General features: G+C 38.9%; 1 protein-coding gene across 3 annotated transcripts in view; it reads right to left on the bottom strand.

Annotated features, from left to right (window-relative positions):
* The window catches only part of UNC79 (unc-79 homolog, NALCN channel complex subunit), a 105,198-nt gene that overhangs the window by 65,228 nt on the left and 14,321 nt on the right, over window positions 1–25,649 (bottom strand). For 2 of the 3 annotated variants that reach the window (XM_062494525.1, XM_062494526.1), the window contains exons 4-22: window positions 25,280–25,450; window positions 22,329–22,421; window positions 20,991–21,046; window positions 20,249–20,378; window positions 18,606–18,670; window positions 16,699–16,787; window positions 15,473–15,513; window positions 14,265–14,293; window positions 12,973–13,202; window positions 12,479–12,650; window positions 9,883–10,113; window positions 7,940–8,130; window positions 6,988–7,111; window positions 5,580–5,720; window positions 4,005–4,226; window positions 3,185–3,412; window positions 1,667–1,808; window positions 1,188–1,267; window positions 955–1,103 (exon numbers count right to left, since the gene is read on the bottom strand). In XM_062494525.1, coding sequence (XP_062350509.1) covers window positions 955–1,103; window positions 1,188–1,267; window positions 1,667–1,808; window positions 3,185–3,412; window positions 4,005–4,226; window positions 5,580–5,720; window positions 6,988–7,111; window positions 7,940–8,130; window positions 9,883–10,113; window positions 12,479–12,650; window positions 12,973–13,202; window positions 14,265–14,293; window positions 15,473–15,513; window positions 16,699–16,787; window positions 18,606–18,670; window positions 20,249–20,378; window positions 20,991–21,046; window positions 22,329–22,421; window positions 25,280–25,450 — 2,584 coding nt within the window. Of the gene's footprint in view, window positions 1–954; window positions 1,104–1,187; window positions 1,268–1,666; window positions 1,809–3,184; window positions 3,413–4,004; window positions 4,227–5,579; window positions 5,721–6,987; window positions 7,112–7,939; window positions 8,131–9,882; window positions 10,114–12,478; window positions 12,651–12,972; window positions 13,203–14,264; window positions 14,294–15,472; window positions 15,514–16,698; window positions 16,788–18,605; window positions 18,671–20,248; window positions 20,379–20,990; window positions 21,047–22,328; window positions 22,422–25,279; window positions 25,451–25,649 lie in introns of those variants that run through there. The other variant, XM_062494527.1, reaches the window with a different exon arrangement.

The following is a 25,649-nucleotide window of genomic DNA, read 5'->3' as shown; positions in this document are numbered from 1 at the left end:
GCATGAAAATCTTTATGAGTCATGCTAGGCATTTATGTGAATACTACAGAGTGGATTGTAGTAAGAAGAGAGCAGGAAAACAGCTACTTGCAGATGTTCAACTACAGCATTTTCTTCTTGAAAATCCAAGTTCAAATATTCCTCCCTTTGAAATACTTCATTTTGAAAGAGTTTTCCTAATTCAAGACAACTGCCACGGAACAAAATTTGTGCTATGAATTAGGAGTTTCAGCATGACCACATAAGCCACATGAACTGCCCTGGCACCACAAATTATGTGCATCCACAAACTAAGAAGTTGGATATTCACTATTTTCTGGTATTTAGATTCAGGACAGATTCTCTAGGCTGCTAAGACACTAAGTCTTGGGATATGCTCAGTGAAATTGATACAGAGCAGCTGTAAGGTGCTGACCAACATTATTATAGAAGATCATATGCTGATGTTTACTCAGGTAGTTTTCTGCAAAAGTCCCTCTCTCCAAAGAGAATCTTAAAATGCACATATTTCAATCCGATTCACTCTGACTTTAAGTGAACAAATGTCCTGTCCCTCATAAAAATAAGGTGAAACACTATTGCTCTCTCAGCTTTAATGCTAAGGCCCCATAAACAGCATGTCCCCGCAACATCTTTTATTTTATTTTGTAGACTCCAGGAAGATACATCAGCCTCAGGTAATGGTATTATCGAATATGAGAGACTCTGACTCATTGGAAAAGAGGTGGTTCACAATGGAGTAGCCATGACGGATAATGCAGGGTTACCTTGATTTCATTTACACCTTAATTAGCCTGTGCAATAACTTTTATACAGGTTTCTTAACATTTCCACACTTCTCTACCACTCTTGTTAATTTTTCATAGTAAACTTGCAAATTCTTTGACACTAACAACAAATGTATACCTGAAGAACCAATAAAGTAGGATGACAAAATGTGCCATAAAAACCCACCTTGCAATCAACATGTGATCTTGAATATAGGCAAGAAATTGTGGATGGTCTTTTCTTGCTATATACAGGCATTCCCCATGAAGACACAGGATCTTCAGACAATTCAGCATGTTAAAAAGAATGTCTGGTTCTTCAAACCTTGACATTTCCTGTGTAAACAGATGTTTCTCTCTCAACACAATGACTATACTTCACCACCAATACAAACTAAACTAACAAGTGATCAATGTTACCTGCAATATAGTGTATATGAGCTTCAGGGTTACTGGAAGTTGCTGATAACAAAACTTCCTTTCTGTGTCATTCTTTATCGCTGTTAAAAATGTAAGTTACAGACAATGTTAAAATTCTTTTATCTAGGAATTCAAAATGAAAGCAAAGAATGTTACGGTGATGACAGATAAATTAATTCTAGGCATATTAATCCTGCAGTCAGTAAAGTCAGCATCGCATGGAACGTAGCATCTAATGTTTTTGCTACTTTATATGTTCAAAATGCCAAGACTTCTTTTAACACTTTTGGGAGACAGTCACAGTTGCTAGCAATTTATTTACAGTCTATTCAATTAATATGTTGAAAGTATTAAATAGATGATAAAAATTGACTATGCACTGTTGGACTTGAAAAACTGCTTCAGAAACTTGTATTGTATATGAATACAAGCATTTCTTTTAAAGCCTTACTGCAATGACCTTTTCAGCCTCTACCTACCAGCATTTTCTGTTGTCTCTGTGTGATTTCCTGGGTTTTCTCCATGCTTTGGTGCGGATTTTTCTTCCTCTTCTCCTTCAGTTCCTATAATAAACTCAGGTCTAGTATACAGAAGACTATCCTCCAGGTTATCTGTGGGCTCCTTTAAGAATACAATGAGTTAAATTCATTTCTTGATGTTGCCAACATACATGAGGCCATATCCTGCTGTCTAAGCTACATTTGGTGTGAAAAACTGAGCTCAAATGAGGCAGACTTTGTTTAGTTCCATGTACCTTTGTGCACTCAAATCACCTGCATATCTAGCATTTTGCATCAGCAAATGCATACTGACAAAAAGAGTGTGTTTCAGGCATTGACTTAACAGAAATTGTATATCCATATTGGAGCCGAGACAGATTCAACCAAAGGGCCAATACTTCACCAAGTTTGTCATCCTTGCCTGAAAGGAGTAACAGACAGGAGCAGGGTGTTTCCTGCACCACTGTGGAGTTACAGACCTAGTACTACTTGTACATTGAAAAATGTAAACTCCAGGCTGGAGTTACTTCTGCCTGCGGCAAGGAGCTCAGGATTAAAGGTTCCCATTGTGACACTTAGGTTGTAAATTTCAGGGTGAATTCTGCAAGTGTCTCAGCACCCAAAAGACTGCACTACTTGCTAATTCTCAGTTGAGATGAGAATCTCTAATGGAGGGGCAGGAGATGACTTCTCTAGCACAAGTTATTGAATACCGTGTGCAAAATATTTCCTTCTAGCATATGCATGAAATGAAATTCTGAAAATTTGACACATAAAACGACATCACTATTCCCTCCACTGAAGAAAAAAAAAAGTTAAGAAAAATCTGCTACTAACACGTCACAGCAAATTAGCATAAAAATAAATGGAATGATGCCCTCAACTACCAGATGGAACAGTTACATGTAACACATGTACACATCCAGCTTAAAATAAATTCATCAGGTCACCACCACAGAAAATGCTCCAATTCTTCTGCAAAGCTACAAAGAACTTTAACAATGACTAGTGACCGGAGAGTATGTATCTGCATCTGATAAAGTTGGATACTCAACCTGAAGTAAATTCAGTTTTCCCACAGGGCTCAGCATTTCAAACAGTCAAGCTCCAACTAAGGCTTGCTCACTTGACAACTGATTCACTCAAAATCATTAATCATTCCGAAGTATCCACTCTTCACTTTTAACAAAAGCGAAGTACTAACACTTCAAGTTTTATTTGAGACACAGTAGGATTGGAATGATGCACTTCCAAAGTGAAATAGCACCTCAGTGTTCATGGGGCAAGAGTTCATGGTGGATAAATACTGCCATCTTCCCTGGGTTCTTTGAATCAATTAAAACTTAAGAATTTTTACAGTTCAAAGGCATTGTGCTTTAACCTCCCAAATCCTTCATGCCAGAAGTCAGTGCAGCTTTGGTCCCTTGAGCTCAGTGGAATGAGAATAGTGAAGGAGTTCCAGCATACCAGATACAGACCCCTTCCTGCTCTACTTACCACAAGCCTGATTTCCTCCTTAGGAGCAAGCTGTTCCAGCAGCTCAAAACCCAACTGGTAACACAGAATGCTGGACTGGCACAGACCACATTCAACTGCTTTTTCATCTTTCTGACAGGTGTGAGAACCACCCCAGGGTGCCTGAAACACATTGTTTATGATGGATATTATATCTTTCGAGATGCTGTTCTCTAGGCCCATAGTGACACCATCATCCTGGAGTTCCATCTGAAAGAAAGTGAAAAGAGTAAGTATTTATTATACATTTAAAAGGCAGAGTACAAACTGCCTGCCTCTTCCTACATTTCTGCTAGTTTTATATTACAGTACTGGGGAGAATCTGAGATAAACTGTAACTCAGAATTTTAAATTGCCACTGATCTTCAGGCCCAAGCTCAAACAGCTAGAGTAAATAGACAACTTCAAGCACAGAATCCATTAACTTTACCTGGAGACTGCCACCCAGAACATTTGCCCTTGGATTCACAATATACAGACTTTACTACCCAAAAATTATGTATCTAACCTAAGCATACCAATAAATCTCTGCCTCTAGTCGGTAAAAATAAACAAAGCTCCAAGGAAAAGTTCCTTTCACTAGTGTCAGGTCAGTATCTAACCCAAATATGGAGGTATCTAACTTCTTTGAACATGAACCTGTAACTTCTATAGAGATAAAGACAGATGACAGCTGTACTGGGATTTAAATGCCTTACACTTCATGCCAAGCCCTTAGCAGAAAGAGAATCAATACAGCAGAGCCAAGTGACTATAAAACATCAGTGTTCCTTCCATGTGGATGTTTTTCTTCTGGAAGTACCTGCTTCAGGATTAGATCAAACATCAGAATGAAGCAATTAAGATTCATTTCCTCATCTTCACACTCAAAATCAATTGTTTTTCCACTAGGATGTCCAAAATTCTTGAAAGGGCTGTGGAATGGACTACGTATTGGACTCCGAAATGGGCTCTGGAAGGGGCTTGGGAAAGGACTCAGCACGTTGTGCTGAACTCTGCGCCCAGGGTCAGAAGCAACGCTTACCTGAAAACATACAAAAATCAACATGTCCAAATGACTGTTAAGACATTTAAGCAATCTCATTTTATATGAAAATGCCAAAAATAGCAAGAGCTCTCACAGTCTTGCCACTCCCTCCTGTAGTTTTACAAAATATTCATATGTCCCTTAACGCCACTGAACAATAAGATAAAACGGAAATACAGGAATCATATTCTGCCCAGATGCCACATTCTCTTAAGCTAAGTGGTTGACATCCATTATGTTACTCCTACTAAGGAGAATTTCAATATCAAGAACTAAACAGAAAATTGGTGCAGACAGTAAAGCAACCATCAGGTCACAATCATCTGCCCCGTAATCCATGGACACTGACTTTAAAAGCAGGAGGCTAATAAAGGAGCCCACCTCAAGAGAACTTTGTTAGCTAAGGCTGTACCAAGGAAAGTACAGGTAGTTGGAAATGAACTAGACACAATGGCAGTAAGTTGTCTATGTCTGCACTGATTTATGCCCACACCACAGCAGGCCATCTAAAACACCCTGAGACCTTCTAGGCATTGCAGGGAGATTCACACTTAGCTGGCACACAATGTCAATTTTTATACCAGCTATGGTCTGACACACCAGACAGTAAGTTTGTCCATTTCTTCTGCTTAGTTTAGAAGTGATCATGGGCTAGGTGTGGCAGTGCTCTCTGCAGAGCTACATCAGAAGACTGGCAGACCACATGTAAGGAATCATCAACTGCCTAGATGCTGTAGTTCCTTAAATCTAAAGAATCAGGTCTTTCAAGCAACCTTGCTCCTGGTGTCTTTGAAGCACTTCATCCAAACTACTGGGAAGTTAAGTCACATCACACCAAGTATGTGTAGTGCCTACATACTTGTACATGTTTTCTTCCAGAACATAAGCCTTTCACAGACAAATTTAGATCAAATTCTGCATCTCTTGTGTTTGGGAAAAAAGAAAGCAGGGAATCAGAAATAAATTCTGTTCTCTCACCCTTTCACAACATACCTGAGCCCACCAAATTCATACCAGAATACAAAAGGTCACTGTGGATGACCAGTTGTCCATAACAATTTGTTCCTGGTGGTTATTAATAGAAGGTGCAAAGAATAAAAAAGTTTGGAAAAGATATCAAGTTCCTACCTGTATTATCTTTACACTTCTATATGATAGAGTGATATTAGCTTAAGTCATGCTGATTTTCTTTAATTTTCAAATGTATTTTTATTTAATTTTTATTTAATTTTCAAATGTTTTCAATCAAATACTGCCATACTGAAAGATTTTTTTTTTTTAATTCCTCATGTGGACTCTATTAGGAAGACTGTTATAAGCAAAAAAGTAAGCAGGATAAATAACAGTTACCCTCCGAGCTGCAAGACTTCCTGCCAGTTCACTGACTCTTGATTTTCTTTGATTTGCTAATTCTTTTACAGAATTAACTCCATCAGAAAACATACTGATTAGTAACTGAAGAGGAACAACAATATCTAGTTCAGACAACACCTGAAGAAAGACAATAAATAAGAAATCATGAGTTTCAAGTTAGATCACAAACACCAGCTACTTTATATGCATTTTTGTAACATGATCCTCAGTTCAGCAAGTTCTGTGCATTTAATTTTGGGATTCAATGAGGTGAGGTGCAAGCTTAGAGTTCTGTTAGAATCAGGGCAAAATAGAACAGACACTTTTGAAATATTTGTTGGCATCCACTTGGTGCACCTTGAGATAAGTTTCATGCACAAACACACAGGGATGTAAGGTTATTCCACAAAGATATTTCTGTAAAGCAGAAGTATTATCAATACTTGAATGAGTAACTATTTAGTTATTTATTATTCTTTAAAATTGAACTGAATTCCTTTTTTTATTCTAAGAATCTGGTCAGAATGGTACCCTACAGGTGTCAACATAGTGACAGAATTGCTAATTGCACGTCACTTGGAGAATATTCACAATTGATTATGCCACCAACACTCAGACAAATATAAGCTCATTTGTACTTGTCATTAAGTAGCATTGATTCAAGAAAAATCTAAAAAAAAATCACGCTTTACTCGAAAACTCTGTATACCTGAAAATTGAAATTACAGTCAGGTAAATTGGTCTTTGTAGAGGCTTAATTAAAATAACCTTCAGCAGGAAAGAAGCAATAATGAAAAGTACAAGTATTAGTCTGAGGTGCTGTGGAAAATTTTATACCCTTTTTGAATTCACTGCCCTCAGCTGACATGATTATCCCTGCAGCTTTTAATATGAACATTGGGTGAATGCCAGCTTTGTGGGCAAATATAGTACAAAAAGGGCCAGGGCAGCAGAAAGCTTGGTGGGTACAGAGCTAGTCTATTCAAGCTCTTCATATGCAGAAACAACCACAGCTGTTTCTGGAGTCTGGAATTAATTTTGGAATCTACAGACCAATTTCTGTGGAGACTAGAAAGTAATGCTGTAAAAAAGTCAGCCAACTGAATGGCCCTAAAGACTCAACTGACAAAGAATAAATAAATTCCCAGGCTCCCATTTTTAAATGACAAAATCATTTAGATTAGAGAAGATCCCCAAGATTACTGAGTGCAGCCATTGACTGATCCCCACCTTGTCAACTAGGTTATTACTCATGATGGGTTAGCAACACTCAGGGTCTGTCTACCAGCCATCCTTATACTGGAGCTAAGCAAAGGGCAGAAGGGGTGTAGCAACTTTGGAAAAGCAGATTCTTTTTCAAAATTATCAGCTGTTTCAGCAAGACTTGCCAAGCAAGAACACTTACATGGAGCCAGAGCAATGCCTGCTCTTGCACAGAAGATGGATACCCTGTGAACCGACAGCTAATAAAGCCAAACATCTCCTCCAAGGAAAAGGGGAGAGGACAAAGCTCTGTGTCAAACATTTTGCTGAAAAATAGAACAAAAATGTAGCATCACTGAGTTAGCATGGCATACACTGTGTGAGATAGAACACAAAACTGGTAGAAAGCTAATCTTACTTGCAGCCTCACCCTCCACAGGAGATGAGCTAGGCTGCTGATATCACCTGTCCTGACTATACAAGGTCCTCTCTGAATATGGTGATGCACGTTAAGAACTGACATGACATATGCCCAGTTTCCTTTGACAGCAGTGTCTTTTCCAACATCCAGTGCAAAAATTGGAGAATTTCTCATCTCACTAGTCCATTATTCCACATTTGGACCAAAAAAAAATTTACAGCAATACCTACAAATATGAACTTACAGTCAGTTTCAGAGCCCTGTCATCAGTTAAAAGGCAATGTCAACTTTTACTGTCAAAGTCATACACCAGACATAGAATTACAACTCTACCACCATTCTTATTCTAGTGTTTTCTTTGTTCAACAGGGGAAGATATTAGCTAAATAAATATATCAATGCCAACTCTACTAATCCCCACCATTTCTTATCAACTGGACAGGAGGAAAAAGATGGTCCTTCCAACATACTGCAGCAAGCACACTAAAAATGTACCTTGCTCACACCAAAGAAGCATCCATGTAGTTGGCTCTTGGTACAAAGATATCAGGAGCAATAAAAGAAAACTTTCCTAAAGCTTAAATCCTTTAGTCTAAACATAAGGCATAAAAACAAATCCAAAGCATTTACTCATTACTGTCTACTGCACACATAGGCCTTTTTATTAGTTGTCACCATCTTACAATGCTAAAACTCCCAACAAGCAGAATGATTCTAACATAAGCCTACATACCTGAGCACCTCCCGAAACTCCTTCAGCTGGTTATCGGGCACTTCCGTCCTTATAGCTTCCAACCACTCTGGCATGATACACTCCCACACTGACTGGTTTATCACATTGTATGGAATCAAGCAAAGGATTCGATTCAGCCCTTCTTTTAACTGGGTTACAGCACTACATGATTTGTCCCAGTATCCACCAACCTGTGGGTATTTCCAAGAATTATACTGATGAACAACATTTCTAGTCCCTGTACCTTGTGTCACGAATTTGCTCAGTGTTGCAGCCAAGAAATATTTGAAGGTGATCATTAATTAATCTCAAGGCAGAATTTAGTACTCAGCCATGGAGCTGCATTGTTTCTATCTCTTTCATTTGACTGACAGTACACAAAAGCATTGTCCGAGACTTGAATGAAGTTCACTCACTTCCAGGCCATGACTCAGTGTATTATTATTTACAATTCTCAAAAAGGCACATATTTATTTGGTCAAACTTGCACCATCAATTTTTTGATCTGGGCAACTTGCTACAGTGCTGGGACTTTATTTTGAAAATCTTGGTCTGTACAAGGTGCTCCTTCTTGGGTGTTTGTTTAGGTTTTTTTGAAGAAAAGTGATAGAAGCAAAAAATATGCTTCTAAGTACAAAAGCAACTGGCATGCAGAGATTAATTATTCCAGCTGACCTTGGCTCACATCTTCTGTTCCTGATAATGGCTCTAGAGATGCCTGCTTTTGGCAGCAATTACTGACAGTGTCAGCAAACTATTTTTCCTTCATTCATCACAGCTAATTTCATGGCTATTTGTCTTCATGTTTTAGTGAAGCCTTGAAAATCTGGCAAGTTTTTGGTCTAGTCTTAAATACTGCAGTAGGGGGTAACAAAACCCAAAAGAGGGGTTGGATCCATGAAAAAAATCTATAAGAGATTACAGCATGAGGTTCAGTCCTTCCTTTTCCCCTTAATCTCAAAGGTCTCTTTAGCTTAGTTTCTAACATTTGAAGCATCCATCCACCTCTCAAATTGCCTCAGCTGACCTCCAATCCTCCCACAGCCAGGTGTACCTTACAGCAGTGGTTCAGAGTAAAACACACATCTGTGCTGGTCTGCACACGTACAGAAAATCCCATACATTATGTCATGGAAAAACCCACAGATGTACAGTTCATGTCTGATGATGTAATACATCACATGAGGTCCTTATGGCCCTTCCAAGTCTAGCCACTTAATTTTAGGAAACAAGCCAACATGTCCTCCGGACATTTTACATGAGAGGCTCAGAAAAACAAAGTCTTACTCAAGCATGACCAAGTGGTGAGTTCTGGTTCATAACTAATGGACAGAAAGAATGACTCTTCCTAGAAGAGGTGGCACCAATGGTTGCACTTAGGCACCCTGGATAACCTTCCAGGTAAATCTCTCTCTCTCTCTCTCCAACAGCAACAAGGCAAAACCATGTCACACTGGGATCTCTACTGAGTCACTCAAATTAGGTCTCTGAAACCAGCATCGGTATTCCCAGAATTCCCTTCAGTTACAACTGTGTCATTTCATAAACATTAATTCACAGCTGCAGAGATGAAGTATGCAAAGAGCAAAGAAACGTCACTAAAGGACAGACTTAAATCTGGGAGCAGGCAAATTATATATTTTAGCAAAGACAACTTTGGGTACTTCAGCAGCATAATGAAAATGTGCAGCTATCAAGAATGTACAGTATCTTTCAATACCTATAATATTCTTCCAACCTGCCTTCACATTAGTGCAAATAATGCCTACTTTTTATCATGGTAAAGCTAAAAATGCTATGAAGAAGAAAAATTCTCAAATTCCACTGCTCCTTCTACCACTGAGATTTCTTTGTCTTGTCAGAGCTAGGAAAGAAGAAGTGATTTTACTTAAGACCTTAATCTCTGTAGCAAATAAGGGAGCCTGCAGATAAATTGTTCTTACCCTGGCAAACTCCATCGGCTTAGGAAGGAGGCACATAACCATGACATCAAACCGGACATCACAAACAGTCTTCAACCACTTAGTGACAAATTGGGGCTTCAGCTTTTCAACCAGGCTACCAACTTCATCATCCATCATGTAAGCTGTAGAGTGGAACCACTGGAACACCATGCTAACCAGCCTTGCTAAACTCTCTGTGGGTGTATTCTCACTGGGAGTGCAAAGGCTCACCTGGAAGAGAGAAACACAAACCAACTTTCATTTATACTATTAAAGGCGAGAAATTTTTTGTCTACTGTATTTTGAATATTCCCAGAGCTATGAAGATGCAGATTACGTAGGAAACAAATGAGATGACCAGTTTTAAGTAGAGGCTGGTACAGGACAATTGCCAAAACATTTTATAACCAGAAAATAACAATAAAAGGCAAAAAAACCCCGTGCACTGAATTCTTTTGTTTACTTTTCAACAAAAAATCAGTAAAGAGTGCTTTCACAAACTTTTTGGTTTGAATTTTAAAATTACTTTTAATTTCAGAAGGCACTGTAACACCTAGTAAAATATACAATATACATAGACACACATACATAAAATGCACCAGATAAAAAGACAAGTCAAATTAAGAACTTCAAAGATTCTGAAAGAAAATGCCTATTACTACCTAATGTAGTAATAAGTAATCTTTGCTTTGCAAAAAGGTTCCAATCTTGAATTTTTGTCCTCATTTGGGGCATGAATATGAGTTTTAAGTCTTTATAAATTGCCACAAAATTATTAACATTCTTCTCCCCTTCCCCAAACTCTAAAATGATACCTGGACTGTAAAGCTGTCACAAATCTTGAGACCAAGTTTCTACCCCAGCTCACAAGCCAGCACACTGCTAAGCCCTTCATTACCTGATATCTGAGCTCTTGGTATCTTCTGGGGACAGGAGACAAAGTTTCAAGTCAGGTTGCTGCACTGAATGCAAGGAATGGATGACAGGAGAATTTAGAAGCTCCTTTAACCACCTGTCAGCTATTCATTGTCATTTCCTAGTGAAAGCTGCACTCTCAGCACTTGGCAACCTGAAACTGGTGACCACTGCCTCGCAGCAAGTGAACAACAGAGAAATGTTTGTGTCACGTTTGGAGAAAGAAATGACAGTTCTTCTTCCCAGAGAAACCAGAACCCATTTAACAAATATTTTTCCTCCATGATTTTCCTTGAGATGAGGCAGCTATCAACCCTCCTGCCAATTCAAAGTAGAGTCTTCTACTTCATTGCAGATTGAAGTTAAGGTGTTTGTTTCTTTGTGCTTGGCTCAGGTGAGCATTAACTCACAGGCAGTATCAGCCAGCAGCCTTTTTAGTAGGAACTCTTGACCCCTATCCAGTTTCTGCAGAAAAAGAGTAATTTTATGAAGGAAAACAGCAACCCAAGATTTCTCACAACCTGTGCGGTCATCTCTGTCAATACCCACTACAGAGAGATCAAGAGATTTTTCAAGAACAGAACGGAGACAGTGAATTCTTCCTCCCTACTGCAGAAAGGTACACTCTGAATGTCAGGGGTGAGGCATGGACAGTGAAACATAACCTGTTCAGCTCTCACTTCAGTTCTACTTTTGGAAATACAGACCTTCAGTCTTCATAAAACATTACTTGATACAGAATAGATGCACAACAAAAAAAATATAAAATAATAGATGTCTTTAATTCTAAACCAGCGTTAACAAGAAAACCCACAAGATGTCAGCAGAATATAGAGTTTATTCATGTAGTCCCTTGAAACTGCAGAGCAGCTTTTATGGCACTATGGAATTCCACATCTACCACCCTGTCATCCAGAGATCCTATCTCTGTTTAGACAATGGATGAGGGGTCCTGCTATCTGCCCACCTGTCACTAGGTGACTGAAGAGAGAGCCTGAGAGGAAAGGTGGATTGGAAAGAGCCTAAGAAAGAGAGTCCTCCTTAAGGAGAGCTGCAGAACGCAGTTTCTGAGGATCTATCAGGCTGCAGCCTGGCCCACTCATGAACTAGCCAGCAGGAGGGCTGCTGTTTTGGAATAATCTCTGGTAGTACTGTGGGGGTAGAACCAGCAGGGCTTCACTCTGTTAACAAACACCAGGTGAATGGAGTACACTGGTTGACACAACTTGATCAAGCTGACTGCAAGAAGGAACAGCATCCCATGAAGAGTCCTCCAGCCTATTCAGAGGTAACAGAGAAAGCTCTGCTTCCAGAAAGTGATGCTGAAAACTGGAAGGAGGAAAATAGATTTTTAGGGGACTGCCTTTTAAAGTCAAAATAATGGCACTCACCAGAGGGCATTTGTGAACAGAAGCTGCTGGCAAACAGAAAATCAGTTTAAAAACTGAGAGTGAATTCTGTTACACACTTTGTAGCAGACTCAGAGGAAGTCAGCAGCTCCACCCAAACTAGTTATGAAATCTCCAGTTTGAAAGCTTCACACGACAAATTTTTGCTTACAAATCAGAATGTCTCCAACTAAAGCCAAGAAGTGAGAACGAAAAATAAAAAGAGGTAAAACAGACTTCAGAAAGTAAAGGAGAGGCAATCAAGAAGAGAGAAGAAACCAAGAATTTCTTACCAAGAACCATATTCCAAACTGGCTCAGGAGGCGCTGGTCATGCTTGTCATCATCTTTATTATCAAAGTCCGTGTTGTCCAGGGAGTGATGGGAAGAGGAGAGGCCCATCTGCCTCCTTCGGTTGAGTTCATGCTCCCTCTGCTCTGCATGAAATTCTGCTTCTTTCAGCAAGCTATAAAAGAAACTTGTGGTCAGTGAATGCAACTTTCCAGCAGCGGATACAGGTATCTAATCAAGACTATCTAGATGTTAAGCTATATGATGTCATCACGGTCCTGAAACAAAATTAACACCAAATCCTGGGATTCCAGGCTGACTTCCTTATCAGCACAACACTCACACCCGAGCCATTCTCTCCTAAAGCAGCAGCAGTTCAACGTCTGCTCTGGGATTATCCCGGTGAAACTAAAATCCACCTGCACGAGGCCTGCAGGCAGTATTTACGTGAGAGCCTGCTCCTGCATGCAGGGACGCCCCACGAGGCGCAGCGTTACCTGATGACAGCTTCCACCGTGCACACGAGCTCCTCGGCGCCGCACTCGCGCGTGTTGATGGGGGGAGGCGAGGTCTGGTACAGGTGAGTCTCTGCGGCCGCGCCCACCTCGCTGCTGTGGTGGTTGGAGTGGCACCTCTTGCAGTAGCGCACCGGTCTGTTGCCATGACGGCCGCAGCAGCCCGCCGAGAAGCAAGTGACAACAGCTCTTCTGACGTGGGAGCTGCAGTTCTGGAAAATAATCAAGGGTTTATCAGGCCGCAGGTATCAGGAAACGGAACCGACGTCCGGGACGAGAGTCAGCACTAGGGAGCTGGCTCAAGTGCTGGCAGTTTCCAAAATCACTCCATGTGAGCACAGCTGTGCGCAACCTCCTGATGCCAAACATCGCTGACCTTTGGGAAAGATAGGCTCAGGACTAAATGATGAGCCTGAACTTAAATGTTACAGTTGCTCCTCTTCTGAAACACCAAACTGTCATTTAAGCCGTCAACCTCAACCTGCTGATGGAGCAACCTCTAAATTTTACAGCAGTTCTCTTAACACCTTCTTAGGCTTCAGAAGGTCTTTTTAAGTTACATGTAGCAACAGGTAGATCCCTAGGAGTGCAAAAAATGGTGCCACCATGCCACAGTTTATGCTATGTAAGGATCTGCCTTATCATAGGAAACTGTACAAGCCTTTGAAATAAGCACCTGAAATTTCTGCCACCTAGTAATCCCACCCAACAGAAAAGCTTTCTTTATCACATGAGAACTAGAATATGTTATACACTGTATTCCTTGCTATTAAAGTCTTCTTAAAACACATTTGCTGGTATGTACTGCAAGCAGATTCTTTTTGTCAGCAATCTTTTTAGAGCCAAGCACTGAAGATTTTCAGTCCATGTATTTTTAAAAAATACATATTTTTAAGTATGATTTTTGCCCAATTTAGGATTAATCCAAGACTTCAAAGAGATAGGAAGATATATAAACACTTAACATTTGAAATTCTTCTCTTGTTCTATCCTCTTCATAAACAGAGTTATAGAATACAAACAGAACTCAACTGCATAATTGGATTGCTTTGCTAATTGCCACTTAAACCAAAACGTACAACTCAAATCAACATAATCAGTTTTAACAAAAAGAAACCTGCTGTTGCTGAATCATTTCCATCCACCAATAAATGCATTCATGGGAAAATTGTGAAGTTTTGGAATGGTACAAAGAAGAACACACTACACAGTAATGGAATGACATTACACACAACATCAAATCATGCCCCATCACACAAATGGCTGAATCTTACCTTCTTCTGACATATAGCAGAAATTTCAGCTGTAAGGGGAAGGCATACAAAACATGAACACAAAGTGACGATCTTTCTGGTTTACTATGGCAGCCATGGGAAAATGGACATCCTGCAAGGAAGTCTCTGGGCTAAAACTGTGTTTCCAGATACTGCTGAAACCCCTAAGCCTGCATAAATTAGGACACTTTGAAATGCAGTAACAGCCTTGGTGCATTAAGTGTGGTGTGCTCTGCACCCATCCACCATCTGCTTATGCTTCTGCCTCACAGCCAGACTTGCAAAACCACACCTTGTACACACAGTGGCATGTAGGAGACATGGTTCAGGTGGGCCTGCACTGCTTGTGAAAGCTCTTGGCATAAAAGAGTAGTGAATATGGGTGAACAATATCAAAGCAGCCACTGTGTCTGTGGCCCATCATTTCAGAGTGAAATGTTTGCAGATTCAACCTGTAAGCAGTAGTGATTTGATCTGTTGCCCTGGCAACACGATTCACTAAGTTTAAGTGACTGATTAAAAAGAAGTGCTTCCCTTAAGTAAATAAAACATTCTTAATCTGGATAACATTTCAACTAAAAGCAGAGAGCAAAAAAAATCTCAGCCGCTTAAGAATTTTCAGTTTGCAAAGCAAAGAGAGAGGCAGTGTCTTCATTCTATCTCTGGAAGGGTTATTTTAGACAATATGCTGATTAGTCTGTCAACACACTTCATCTGCATTCCAGCAGACAACAAAATACCAGGCTTTGTCACCGGCCAAAGGACAATGATTGGATCGATAACTGGATCGTTGAAAAATATTTCATGTCCTTTTCTGATATCTTTGCAGTCTCCTGTTACAGATTTTCAGCAGCTTTTAGAGCTTTCAAATCAGACCCAGGTTACTAGTTCCAGTTTTTGGACAGCACTGTGGGACAGAAATACTTTTTAAAAACTTGGCTCCAATTGTGAATGCTTCAAGATTTGAAAATCTGTTTAATTTTCTCTGTTTCCCCACACATAAAAAGCGGCATAGTATTTTAGACAGAGGATTAGTCAATTCTTCATAGTACTTTAAGGACATTAAGCAGCATTACGTACAAACTACTTTAAAATAAAAAACACTTTTGAACAGAATGCAGCAGTTTAAGTAATGCAGTATGAAGAAATATCAGCATAGCTTTGTACAACTATTATTAGTTTGTACCTACCCTTAAAATACTTCTTACCTTGTGGCAGAAGAACATCAATCAGCCATTCACTGTGATCCCTGTAAAAATGGATATATAATTAGCTTTCTTCATATACACACATACACACACACACACACATGGATTTATTTTTGCACAAAGGAAATTTAGATAAATCAAAGTGGTAGGAATGCCATTATTCTGAAGCTGCTTTTTTCAAATGTAGTTTTATAAACTGCAGACTGGTTTACATTACATCTCTTTGTTGTGCTGTCTTACCATAAATTACCACTTTGATGATGTTGGTAACCATGTTCAAGGCTTTCAAAAATTACTTTTCAGACCTTAATTTATCAAATTAAAAGACAGTGTGCTCTGAAAGTCTGACAGCTAAGAAATGATAGTGAAGAATAACAGATGGATATAAAAAAACCAAAAAAACAAAGCACCAGAACTGTTTTCTGTGAATGTCCTTAGAAGCTTTGCTTCTACCAAATTCAATTACTTTTTCCTGCAGCTTTAACTCAATGATGACTTAAAAACCTAAGGTGAGATGTAATTGCTTTTCCCACAGCCAGTGTGATTTAAAGTTGTCTGAAACTGAGGAGAAAAACACTCCTTTAGGTTCTGAACGACCTGTAATCTTGTCCATTTGAAGTATTGCCTGGCACTGGAAGTATTAGTAGATTTTATATACTAATGAAAACCAAAGTAGCAATTTAAAGGTAAAAAAAGACAACCAAAACTGAAAACAAAGTAAGGTTATTTTATCTCAGGGTATATTCCTTCCAAATACTGGCCAATCCTGGATCAATTTATTTGATCTTTGCTGCTTCCTGGTATATCTTAGAGATTAATCTGAAATACATGTTACAAAATATTAGCAAAAGTTCTGCAAAAGAACTGTCACTGTAATGTTCTGTTTCAAATGACAACTAATGGATGAGGACAAAAAGTGTTTCATAAGCACAAGCTAGTTCATTAATGAGGTTTTCCTATCATAGCCAATGCACATAGATCCCACAGTATCTATTCCTTCAGAGACCTCAAATTACAAGCTTGGTTTAAGATAGGTGCAAATGCTGATCATGTGGGGTAAACATCTGAAATCCTTATTCATATTGAGTGGCAGTGTGTTCTGCATATTTCAACAGGTTTACCTGTATTAATTATATGCTAATCATATTGCAAAAAAGCAAAACTCCAGACTTCTGAACTCTGGAGTCCCACAATATTTATCGTTTTCCAGCTCTTGGTTTACCTACCCTGCAATTCTTTGGCTGCATTCTTCACAAAGATACAGGGGGGGTGGCTTATCACCCAAAGCCACAGACAGGGATGGGTCAATGCACATCTGAAACAGGGAGAGGGAAAAGGATTAACATTTCTGTTCATCGAAGCTTGCTGAAAAAGTCCAACATGTTAATGCTAGGACATAAAATATAACACAGCTTTGATATGTGTTAAGGCCATTTAGTATTCTGACAGAAAATACACAACACATGACGTACTCAAACAGTAAAGATCTCAAACTGTTTCTAACAAAGAGAGGGATGTGAGAGCCTGTAAAAAATAGGACATAATTCAGTACCAATATTATTGCTTTCTGAAAGACAACTATGTTATAATACATACTCACATCACATATTCACAATACACTGCTACCTTTTTTTCCCCCAAAGAAATAGCACTTAGAGGATCTGTTGTTTAGGACAAAGTAATGGAAAGGTCTGGATTTTTCTCTCTCAAAAATGCCTCTTCCAGCAAAATCTATTTTCAGTCATCACAGTTTTTAAGTATAGAGCACAACTGCAGTGACAGAACAAAGACTCACAGTTCCCTTGGCAACGCAGGTCCAGACTTTGTCTTGCATTAGCTTTTATCCCTTCACATATGTCAATTACAGAAAACAGTTACAGTTAACAGCCAGTTCCATACACATTTGTTCAAGTGTTTTGCACTACTAAGGAAACACTGAACAGTAGTATGCATACACTGTATCTTAACCACTCTGATCACTCTCACTTCATTGGAGTGCAAGACTTTATAAATGAAGACAAATATATCTTTGAATGTTTCTCATCTTTGTTAACCAAATCATCTATGCAACAGGCTGCATTTTTCTGAGTGATGATCGATCAAAAGTGGTTCTGTCAAAATTAGGTTAACAGATCACTCAAAAATATTTAGGTATTTAATCAGCAAAGCTTGAAACTGTACTTTTGTAAATGTTTTGCTCTATTGTGTTATTAACCTGAATCTAGCAATCACTACAACATGAACACCTTTCAGCATTTTTCCTGTTAGAGATGAATTATTGAGAATAACTGGAGTGGGCAGGAAGGTGGTCCCTTGCAGGACTTTTGAGATGTGCCATCATTATGTCCTATCACAGCCTGTGGAAAAGGCTCACTGCAGAACTGTTTGACTAAAGAAATTATATTGGTATACAAACTGATGCCAGGAAAATTGGTTGTACCTACATATGCAACTAGGTATAAATGAATTGATCAATACCCCTAACCACAGTATGTTCTGGACTTGAGTTGCTGTTCTTGTCTGTCCTACCAAATTGTTCTGTGAGCCTGGTCAAACCTTTTTCATTTTATCATGCCTGTAAATAGTAAAGATACAATTTACCTTACTCAAAGATGGCTGCAGAAAAGGTAAGTAAAGCTTTGTTGCTCTTTGCTTTAGGATACATTCCAAGCAAAGGCTCATAACCAGAGCAGGTGCATGGTATGAGCTCAATCAAGATACCAAGGTGAACATGTACCTACACAACTGAAATAATGTTTCCTGTACACAGTAATATTTCTGCACATATATACATATACACATATATGCACATACACACATATATGTGTTCAAGAAAATATTTACATGGATTAGCCAGGAGCCAGCTCAGAATTTTATAAAGTGCTCTACAACCATCACAATGTTTAATTTCAAGATTTCCCACAGTAGCTGCAGGAAAAAAACCTCTATCTTGCTTTAGGCAGCTGAAGAACATATTCACAAAGGTGTGGCCCTCTCGGACTCAAGAGACTTTGCTGCTCCCTTAGCACCTGCTTCTGGTCACCTGCACACCACCACAGCACATGGCTGAGGTTGAAGCACAACGTCCCCTGCCCCAGAGAGCTGGGTATGGCCCCTAAAGTAACAGCAGTACCTTCACAGCTGGCTTGTTAATGGCATTATGGCATTCAATGTGCTGGCAGTGAATAGGATTCCAGGCTGCAAAACCAAAACATGGCTGATTAATCAACGAGAAGAGATACTGATATTCTTTGTGTATGGAGGTCTCAGTTGAGAACAAGATCCTCTTATACTAAGTATTATACAAATATGAGCATGATACCAATAGCCACTCCTCAGGAAGGAATAATTACAATAAACAACCATTGATTTCAATAATCCTGACTTAGTTAATATATAATTAAATGAACCATGGATTCAGCGAGAAAATGGAGAAAGTAAGACACAAACATTCCTGTTGCAGACTCTCCTTGATCTCACCAGCATCTTTAAATAATTAACTATCCTTCCACCCCAGAAGCAAGATGGTAGGAGCAGCTGAGTAAATGCAGTTATATTCCCAGGCAAAATGAAAACACAGCTATGACGAAGGAAAACTAGACCAGTGACAGAAGGAACCTTAGCTGTGTAATGACAAGAAGTAAACAACAAAGGGATGCCCAAATGACATCACTTGGATGCTCTATGGGATGCCCCCGGGTCAAAATACCATGCAACTGCAGATAATATTCATCCCAGCCTACGATGTATTAGCAAAAAATTAACATGTAAGGAAAAAACCCCAGTCTATCCAGGGCTATTATCAGTTCAAAAAGAATACTCCCATGATTAGTTTACAGACTTGCTTGCATGGAAGAGGTGATGAAGAGCAGTACATGAAGAATTTGGGTTTTTTTCTAAATAGTCAAGAAAACTTATCAACCCTTCAATGGAAGGCTTTAGAACAGATCAGACAAACTTCTACTTGGAACACTCAAACTGCACTTGAGTAGATCTATGGGTCTTCTAAGGTTTCTTCCAATCCTTCATTTTCATAATAAAATGTCACATTCTGGTCCAGAAATTTTAAAAGTGAACAAAACATTTGACATGTGACAGAGATTATTTGAAACAGGTTGAGACAGACAAGCAGGAAAAGCAAGTCATGAGTTGTAGCTGGACAGCTGCCCCTGTAGCAACACACTATCCCATCAGTACCTCTGGGGAACCTGGCAGACAGAGGACTTCGTACCATCCACCTACTCCAGCTGCATTCCTGACTTTGTCCCCCATTTTGATCCTATAATCAAATCTTGAGAATTTATCCATTACACTAACTGCACCTGACATCACCTGACTTTTTTTGACAGTAACAGCCAGGTAAGAAGTCTTAGCAACAGCAGCAATGTTAGCAGCTGGCACAACAAAAGCAACCAAAGCAGTAATTGAAAGGAACATAAACCAGAAATGTTGGGAGGCCCAGGCAGCAGTTTCACAGACTAATTGTTACCAACACAATGTTTGTTTCTTCTCATCTTCAGGTTTAGTTAATACTGTGAGTAAGACAACATATTTACTAGCCACGTTTGTTTACTAGCCTGAGTTTTTATTTTCATGACATCTTTTGAAAATGCAGATAAATGGATATTGCATATTGTATGAAAGTACGATTTATCAAACAAAAAAAGTCAAAATACATCATAGAACTGTAAAAATGTGACTTTAACACTTCTCATCATTTATTTATTTACAAAACAGCAAAACTGTATAAACTATAAAAAAACCAGCTGCACTGACCTGTGTACTGCAGTCCTCTGTACTCACTGATTGCCCCAGGGGGTTTTAAATTGGGCCAATAGTGAAATAACATTTGTACTGCTGGAGGTTTAACTTGAGATGGTCCATAGGCTATTACATACAGCAAATCCTAAGGTAAGACATGTACAAAATGTTTATTTTTGCAAGGTAACAAATTGCAATTCATTATACTGTACTTCTGATAGCTGTACACACAAAATTAATACATTTCATGCCCTAAGAATCTTCCTTTTTATGCTCTTAGACACAGATTAGATGACCAACTTCAATGCTCCTGAGTTTGATCAGAGTGTGCAACAGCAACCATTCACCCCACAGTGCACTAACAGAGCAAAATGAATTCTCTGTCTAGCCATGGAGCAAAGAGGTGAGATACAGATAAATGACCAGATTCAGAGCAGATTCAGACTACAATACTCACAAATAGTTCTCGTGAAAGTCCAGTCCTACGTGAACTGAGAAGTCTGCTCATTATTAAAATTTCATTGGAACCACAATCACATAGTACTTAGGAAAGAGAGCTCTGTTCTATAAAACATGGAATTGCCCCCATAAACTAAAAATTAGAGGGACCTTCCTCTCTGTAATCCAGAGGAAGGACTAGATATAAAGATCATTTACAATTCCTTGGCATACAATCAGTTCAATTTTCAAGCCATCTGGTTTTTATTACTACCCAAGCACAGTCATTTCCACAAAGTATATATGACCATAAACTTACTTTCCATACTTCTTGCTTATATTTCATGAGGCATTCCAATAATTGGCAGTGATACACTGAGAGAGAAAAAACAGTATAGACTTAATATGGGCATGGAATCTCCATTAAGAGAATTAGGTCACAGAAGTGATGCAATCTGCTAAATGGCTTTACTTTGTCCATCCAAAACTCTATGCCTCACTCAAATATTTTTTTTAAAGGTCTTACTAAAGAATCAATGCCCCGAGAGTCATCATAAAACGTAAGAAACTGAATATTAGTAACTTTTTTTCTGTCAAGAAATGCAGGAAGATGATTACCATGAGGGAGCTTTTTGCACAGCAATGGAGATCTTTTTAAAACACATCTAGTTGAAAAATACCTGCTGGTTCACTAAAACTTTGTCCCTCTGTCACAGTGTAAATGGGTATCTTGTCATTCATCTTGAGGCAGCAATGGAAGTCACATGTAACAATGTATTATTCCCACATATACCAAAGGCTACAGGACTCACTCTGTATCAAACAAACATGAGAGCCAAGTGAACTACTTTACATGTGTGACTTCCAAAAACCACAACAACAGGGCAACATTCTTCTCTGATGGTTTGAACACAGAAATAATAAAAAATAAAGACAGAACATTTAATGAAAAAACCTGACTTCTGCAAACAGTTTTTAAAAATGGTGTTCTGCTTTTATTTACCTATGTGAAGCAAGTCAGGATTATGTGACACTCCTCACACAATGCAGTGTGGGGTTCCTCCACACACACCATCTACCCATCCACATAAAACAGGAGATAACTTGACAGCTGATGATCATGCAATGTAACAGCTCACTGGGGTTAAATACTGTTTTAGTTTGGTTATGTGATCCCAATGGTTTAACAGGGACTGCGTCACTTTTGTTTAGATACTTGTCATTACATTTATCTTCTTTATAGTTCCATTTAGCCTGCAGCCAGCATTACCTGCCTTCTTAAGAAAGATAGTAGCAGTTGTGAAGTCAGTGATATTTGAATCATGGTGCAAGATGGTTACTATGAATTTCTGTTGTCAAGGCAAGTGGTATTTCTCTCCAACACTGACATTATATATATCAACACTATATTCTGATGTCAAGCATGAGTAGATCAGTCTCCAGTCCTGGGCCAAATCCTATTTCTTCATCACAGACAGATATCTACATCAAGATTATGTGCAGCATGATGTTCAGAAACCTCAGCTTTGACTAAAATAAATCATTTTCATCCTGTGCTGGGTAACACCACAGATTTTTTCCCCATAATGAACAATCTTCTGATTGCATTTGACAATACTTCCTGACTGATAGTTTCAGAATGAATGCTTACACACACCTGGGTTTGATGTGTACTGCATTGTAATCATCAGCATTGATGATGCAGACAGATTGACATGTGCTGGAACACCTTCTCGTTTTGAAGATCCCACTTAAAAGAAAGGAAAAAATAAATAATTTTTCTATTGTAATAGGAAAATCAGGTAAGAATAGCATGTAACCGATTCCAACTCATGCAGAAAAAACTCCTAAGGAGCCATGTCATGAAAAAAAAAAATCAATCAAACAAAAAAAACCCTAAAAAACTAGAAACACTCTATACTGGGGGGTGAATCACCTTTTCTGGTGAAAGAGAAAGATGGCTAGGTATTGATCCACAAAGCATGCACCTGGATTTCCAGATCAGTGCAACTTTATCCCTAAAACTGTATCAACCAGGTGCCTTCTCAGGCCCTTCAGAACCCACAGACTGGGTCAAAATAACATGACTTGTATGGCCAAGGGCACCTAGGCCTTGGACTGTAGGAAGGGTAAAGAGGAACTGGAGGGTAAGGAATCAAGAACAAATGGAAAGCCTGCTGTTGAGGTGTGCCAAGGAGGGGCTGGGGCTGGTGATAGCTGCTGGTGTAGGGCACAGATGACTTCTCAGGGAACATCTGCTAAGAGCTCAAGTTATAGCTACACATCAGAAACACCAGTCCCATTGTTACGTGAACTGCGCTGAGATAGTGATGAACAGCTCCAGTGAGTAGCTTTTACTTCAATACCTTTTACCTCACACAGAAAGTGGGTAGAGCTCCTGGTCTCCCATGAAGTGGGTTACTATTAAATGGTATAAATTTGGAAAAACCCTGCAGAAATTTTACAAGGCAACATGGCTTTGAAGGCAAGCTCCTACACAGAGATGTCACAAGTATCTTTCCACCCTCACAGCACTTTCCCCAGCCTGGCTGCCAGGACCCAAATACCAAGCACTTGGGATAGAAGCACAGAACTGTAGCTACCAGCTCAGTGAGCTGTTTTCATCCCTCCCATCTGGCTCTCCAACTGCTTAGACAATTTCTTGCATCCTCCCTTTTGATTTGAATCAGAACTAAACACTAAGAGAAGGAAAGATTCTGCACTTGCCTTGCAAAGGAGCATGTAATTTCCAGCAGGGAAAGAGAAGGAGACTAATTAAAAGAACACTGAAATAGAAAAGAATGAGGAAAAAGAAAATGGAGAATTTTCCCTGTCTGTTCTCCACATGACCCAACATTACTGTGGCTGTCTTCACTGAACTTCATTCATTTATTTTTAAATCTTATCCATACAAATAAGCGCCCCCAAATTATTACAGAAAGGTGTATTTTTATGGATTTAAATTGGAAAATACTTGGCAGCTCTAACTGGGCAATTAAACAGCCATCAGAAAAAAAGTAGGACACAGTATTAGATCAGTAAATTTAAAAAGCAGCAGACTGGTTTCATACAGAAATCTCACCAAAACTGATAGAGAGGAAAGCCAGCATGACAAATGCAAATGCAAGGATGCAATCTCTGTCAAGGGCAGATGGGGAACAGCATCTATTTAAGTAAACCAGGGATTTGACTCAACCAGTTATTCTGAGGTATAGTTCTACAGATCTGAGGACAGACAGGTTAAGTCACCACCCTCAGCTGTTCTTTAACAGGTTACAGTAACGGGAAAATAACTTGTTTAATGCAACATTCTGTTCTTAACCCAGAGGACCTATTGCACATATGTATGAACCACATCTTTGCAATTTTGATTTGCACACTGTCATCAGACATATCAAAGTTAATGGAGAAAACCTCATTACAATGTATTAATATTTTACATGGGAAAACTGAGGTCCAGGAGATACAGGGGATTCTTCCAAGATCAAATCAGAAAATACAGGTGATAAATTTGCTTTAACTATTAATCTCAAAACACTTGACTATACATCTTTCAGCATCTTCTGCATGCTTAAATGACATTACTCTTGATCTCTGTACAAAAGTTATTCATGTTCTTCCAGAAAGATCAGGAATACAGAGGTAAGGAGGAGACAGTCTCACAAAACCACAGAATGGCTGATCTTAAAAGGGACCTCTGGTGATCACCTTGGCCAATCCCTCTGCTCAAAGAAAGGCAACTAGAGCAGGAACCCAGGGCAAATTGTGTTTTGAGCATCTGCTAGGATGGAGAATCTGCAACTGCTCTGGCAAACTTCCAGTGTTTGGTCACACACAGCAGAAAGCTTGTTGGTCAAAACTGACCTAATATTGACCCTAATTATTCTCTCTGCAGAAAATGGTTACGTTTCTCATTACTGCTGAAGTCCTGTCAAACTTTTTGTCAGGTACATGGACAAGCATTCAGAACACACCTCAAGATCCACACTGTGCAGGGACTATGAAGTTAAGTAATCACGTGCCATCCTCACAGAGGGGAAGTAAAAAGAAAGAAGAGGAAGAAAAGCAGGGACCATCAGATTCAGTCCTAGCTCTTATGGATAGGAGACATTATAGGCACAGCTATTTAGTACAGAACTCAGAGAAAGTGCCAAAAAGACAGAGAGGGAGAAAATCAGAAATTCACCACAACATCATCACATTGAGAAAAATCATACTTGTACATCCAGATATAGTCCAGATGCAAAAATTATGCATGTTGTTATTGCATCTATTATTTCAGGAGCAGTTTGCCCATTGATGCTGTATTCAAAATTTCCACTGCCGGCACTGCAAGTTCTGAGTCTGAAAACAGTGACTTCTTAAATAAACACAACATTTTAAATGAAGGAAGAATTCACACCAAAACACAGTGTAATAAATAACTAAAAATTATAGCACTATTTCCCTTTGAAAAAATAGTCAGATTAAATTATTTTATGTCTGTAAGTAGTTAGTTGATGTTGATTGATGTTCCATTACAATTCTATGACAGATCAAACTTTGACTTGTACAGTCTGATATTATTATGTGCCAAGACAAAACAATACTAGAATGAGATCTACTTACATATAGCCATAGGCAGAAAAGATGTGCTGAGATACTCTATAATATCCTTGTGCAGAAATGGAGGAAAGGTAGCTAATGTTGAAATCATTGTATAGGGTAAAGTACTCAAAATATCATCACTGAGAAAAGGAAGTAAGCATGTAGTAGTGTAAAAAATTGATTGCCCAAGATCTGTTGAATAAAATGAAAGAAATACAGAATCATTACAATGAAAACATAATTATGACTATGTACTTTCTTGTTTACAAAACCAAAAAATAAATTCTATTTAAATTTCAGCTTTCCTCTCAAAGTAATCTGGGAAGACAATCACTGTAGACAAGTGAGTTTCACCCCCAATTTTTAAGTCCCTCCTAAACATAGGGAAACA

The sequence above is a fragment of the Cinclus cinclus genome, chromosome 6, assembly GCF_963662255.1.
Source record: "Cinclus cinclus chromosome 6, bCinCin1.1, whole genome shotgun sequence".
NCBI lineage: Eukaryota > Metazoa > Chordata > Aves > Passeriformes > Cinclidae > Cinclus > Cinclus cinclus.
The sequence above is the reverse complement of the archived record's forward strand: the minus strand, read 5'-3'. Positions and strand labels throughout refer to the sequence as shown.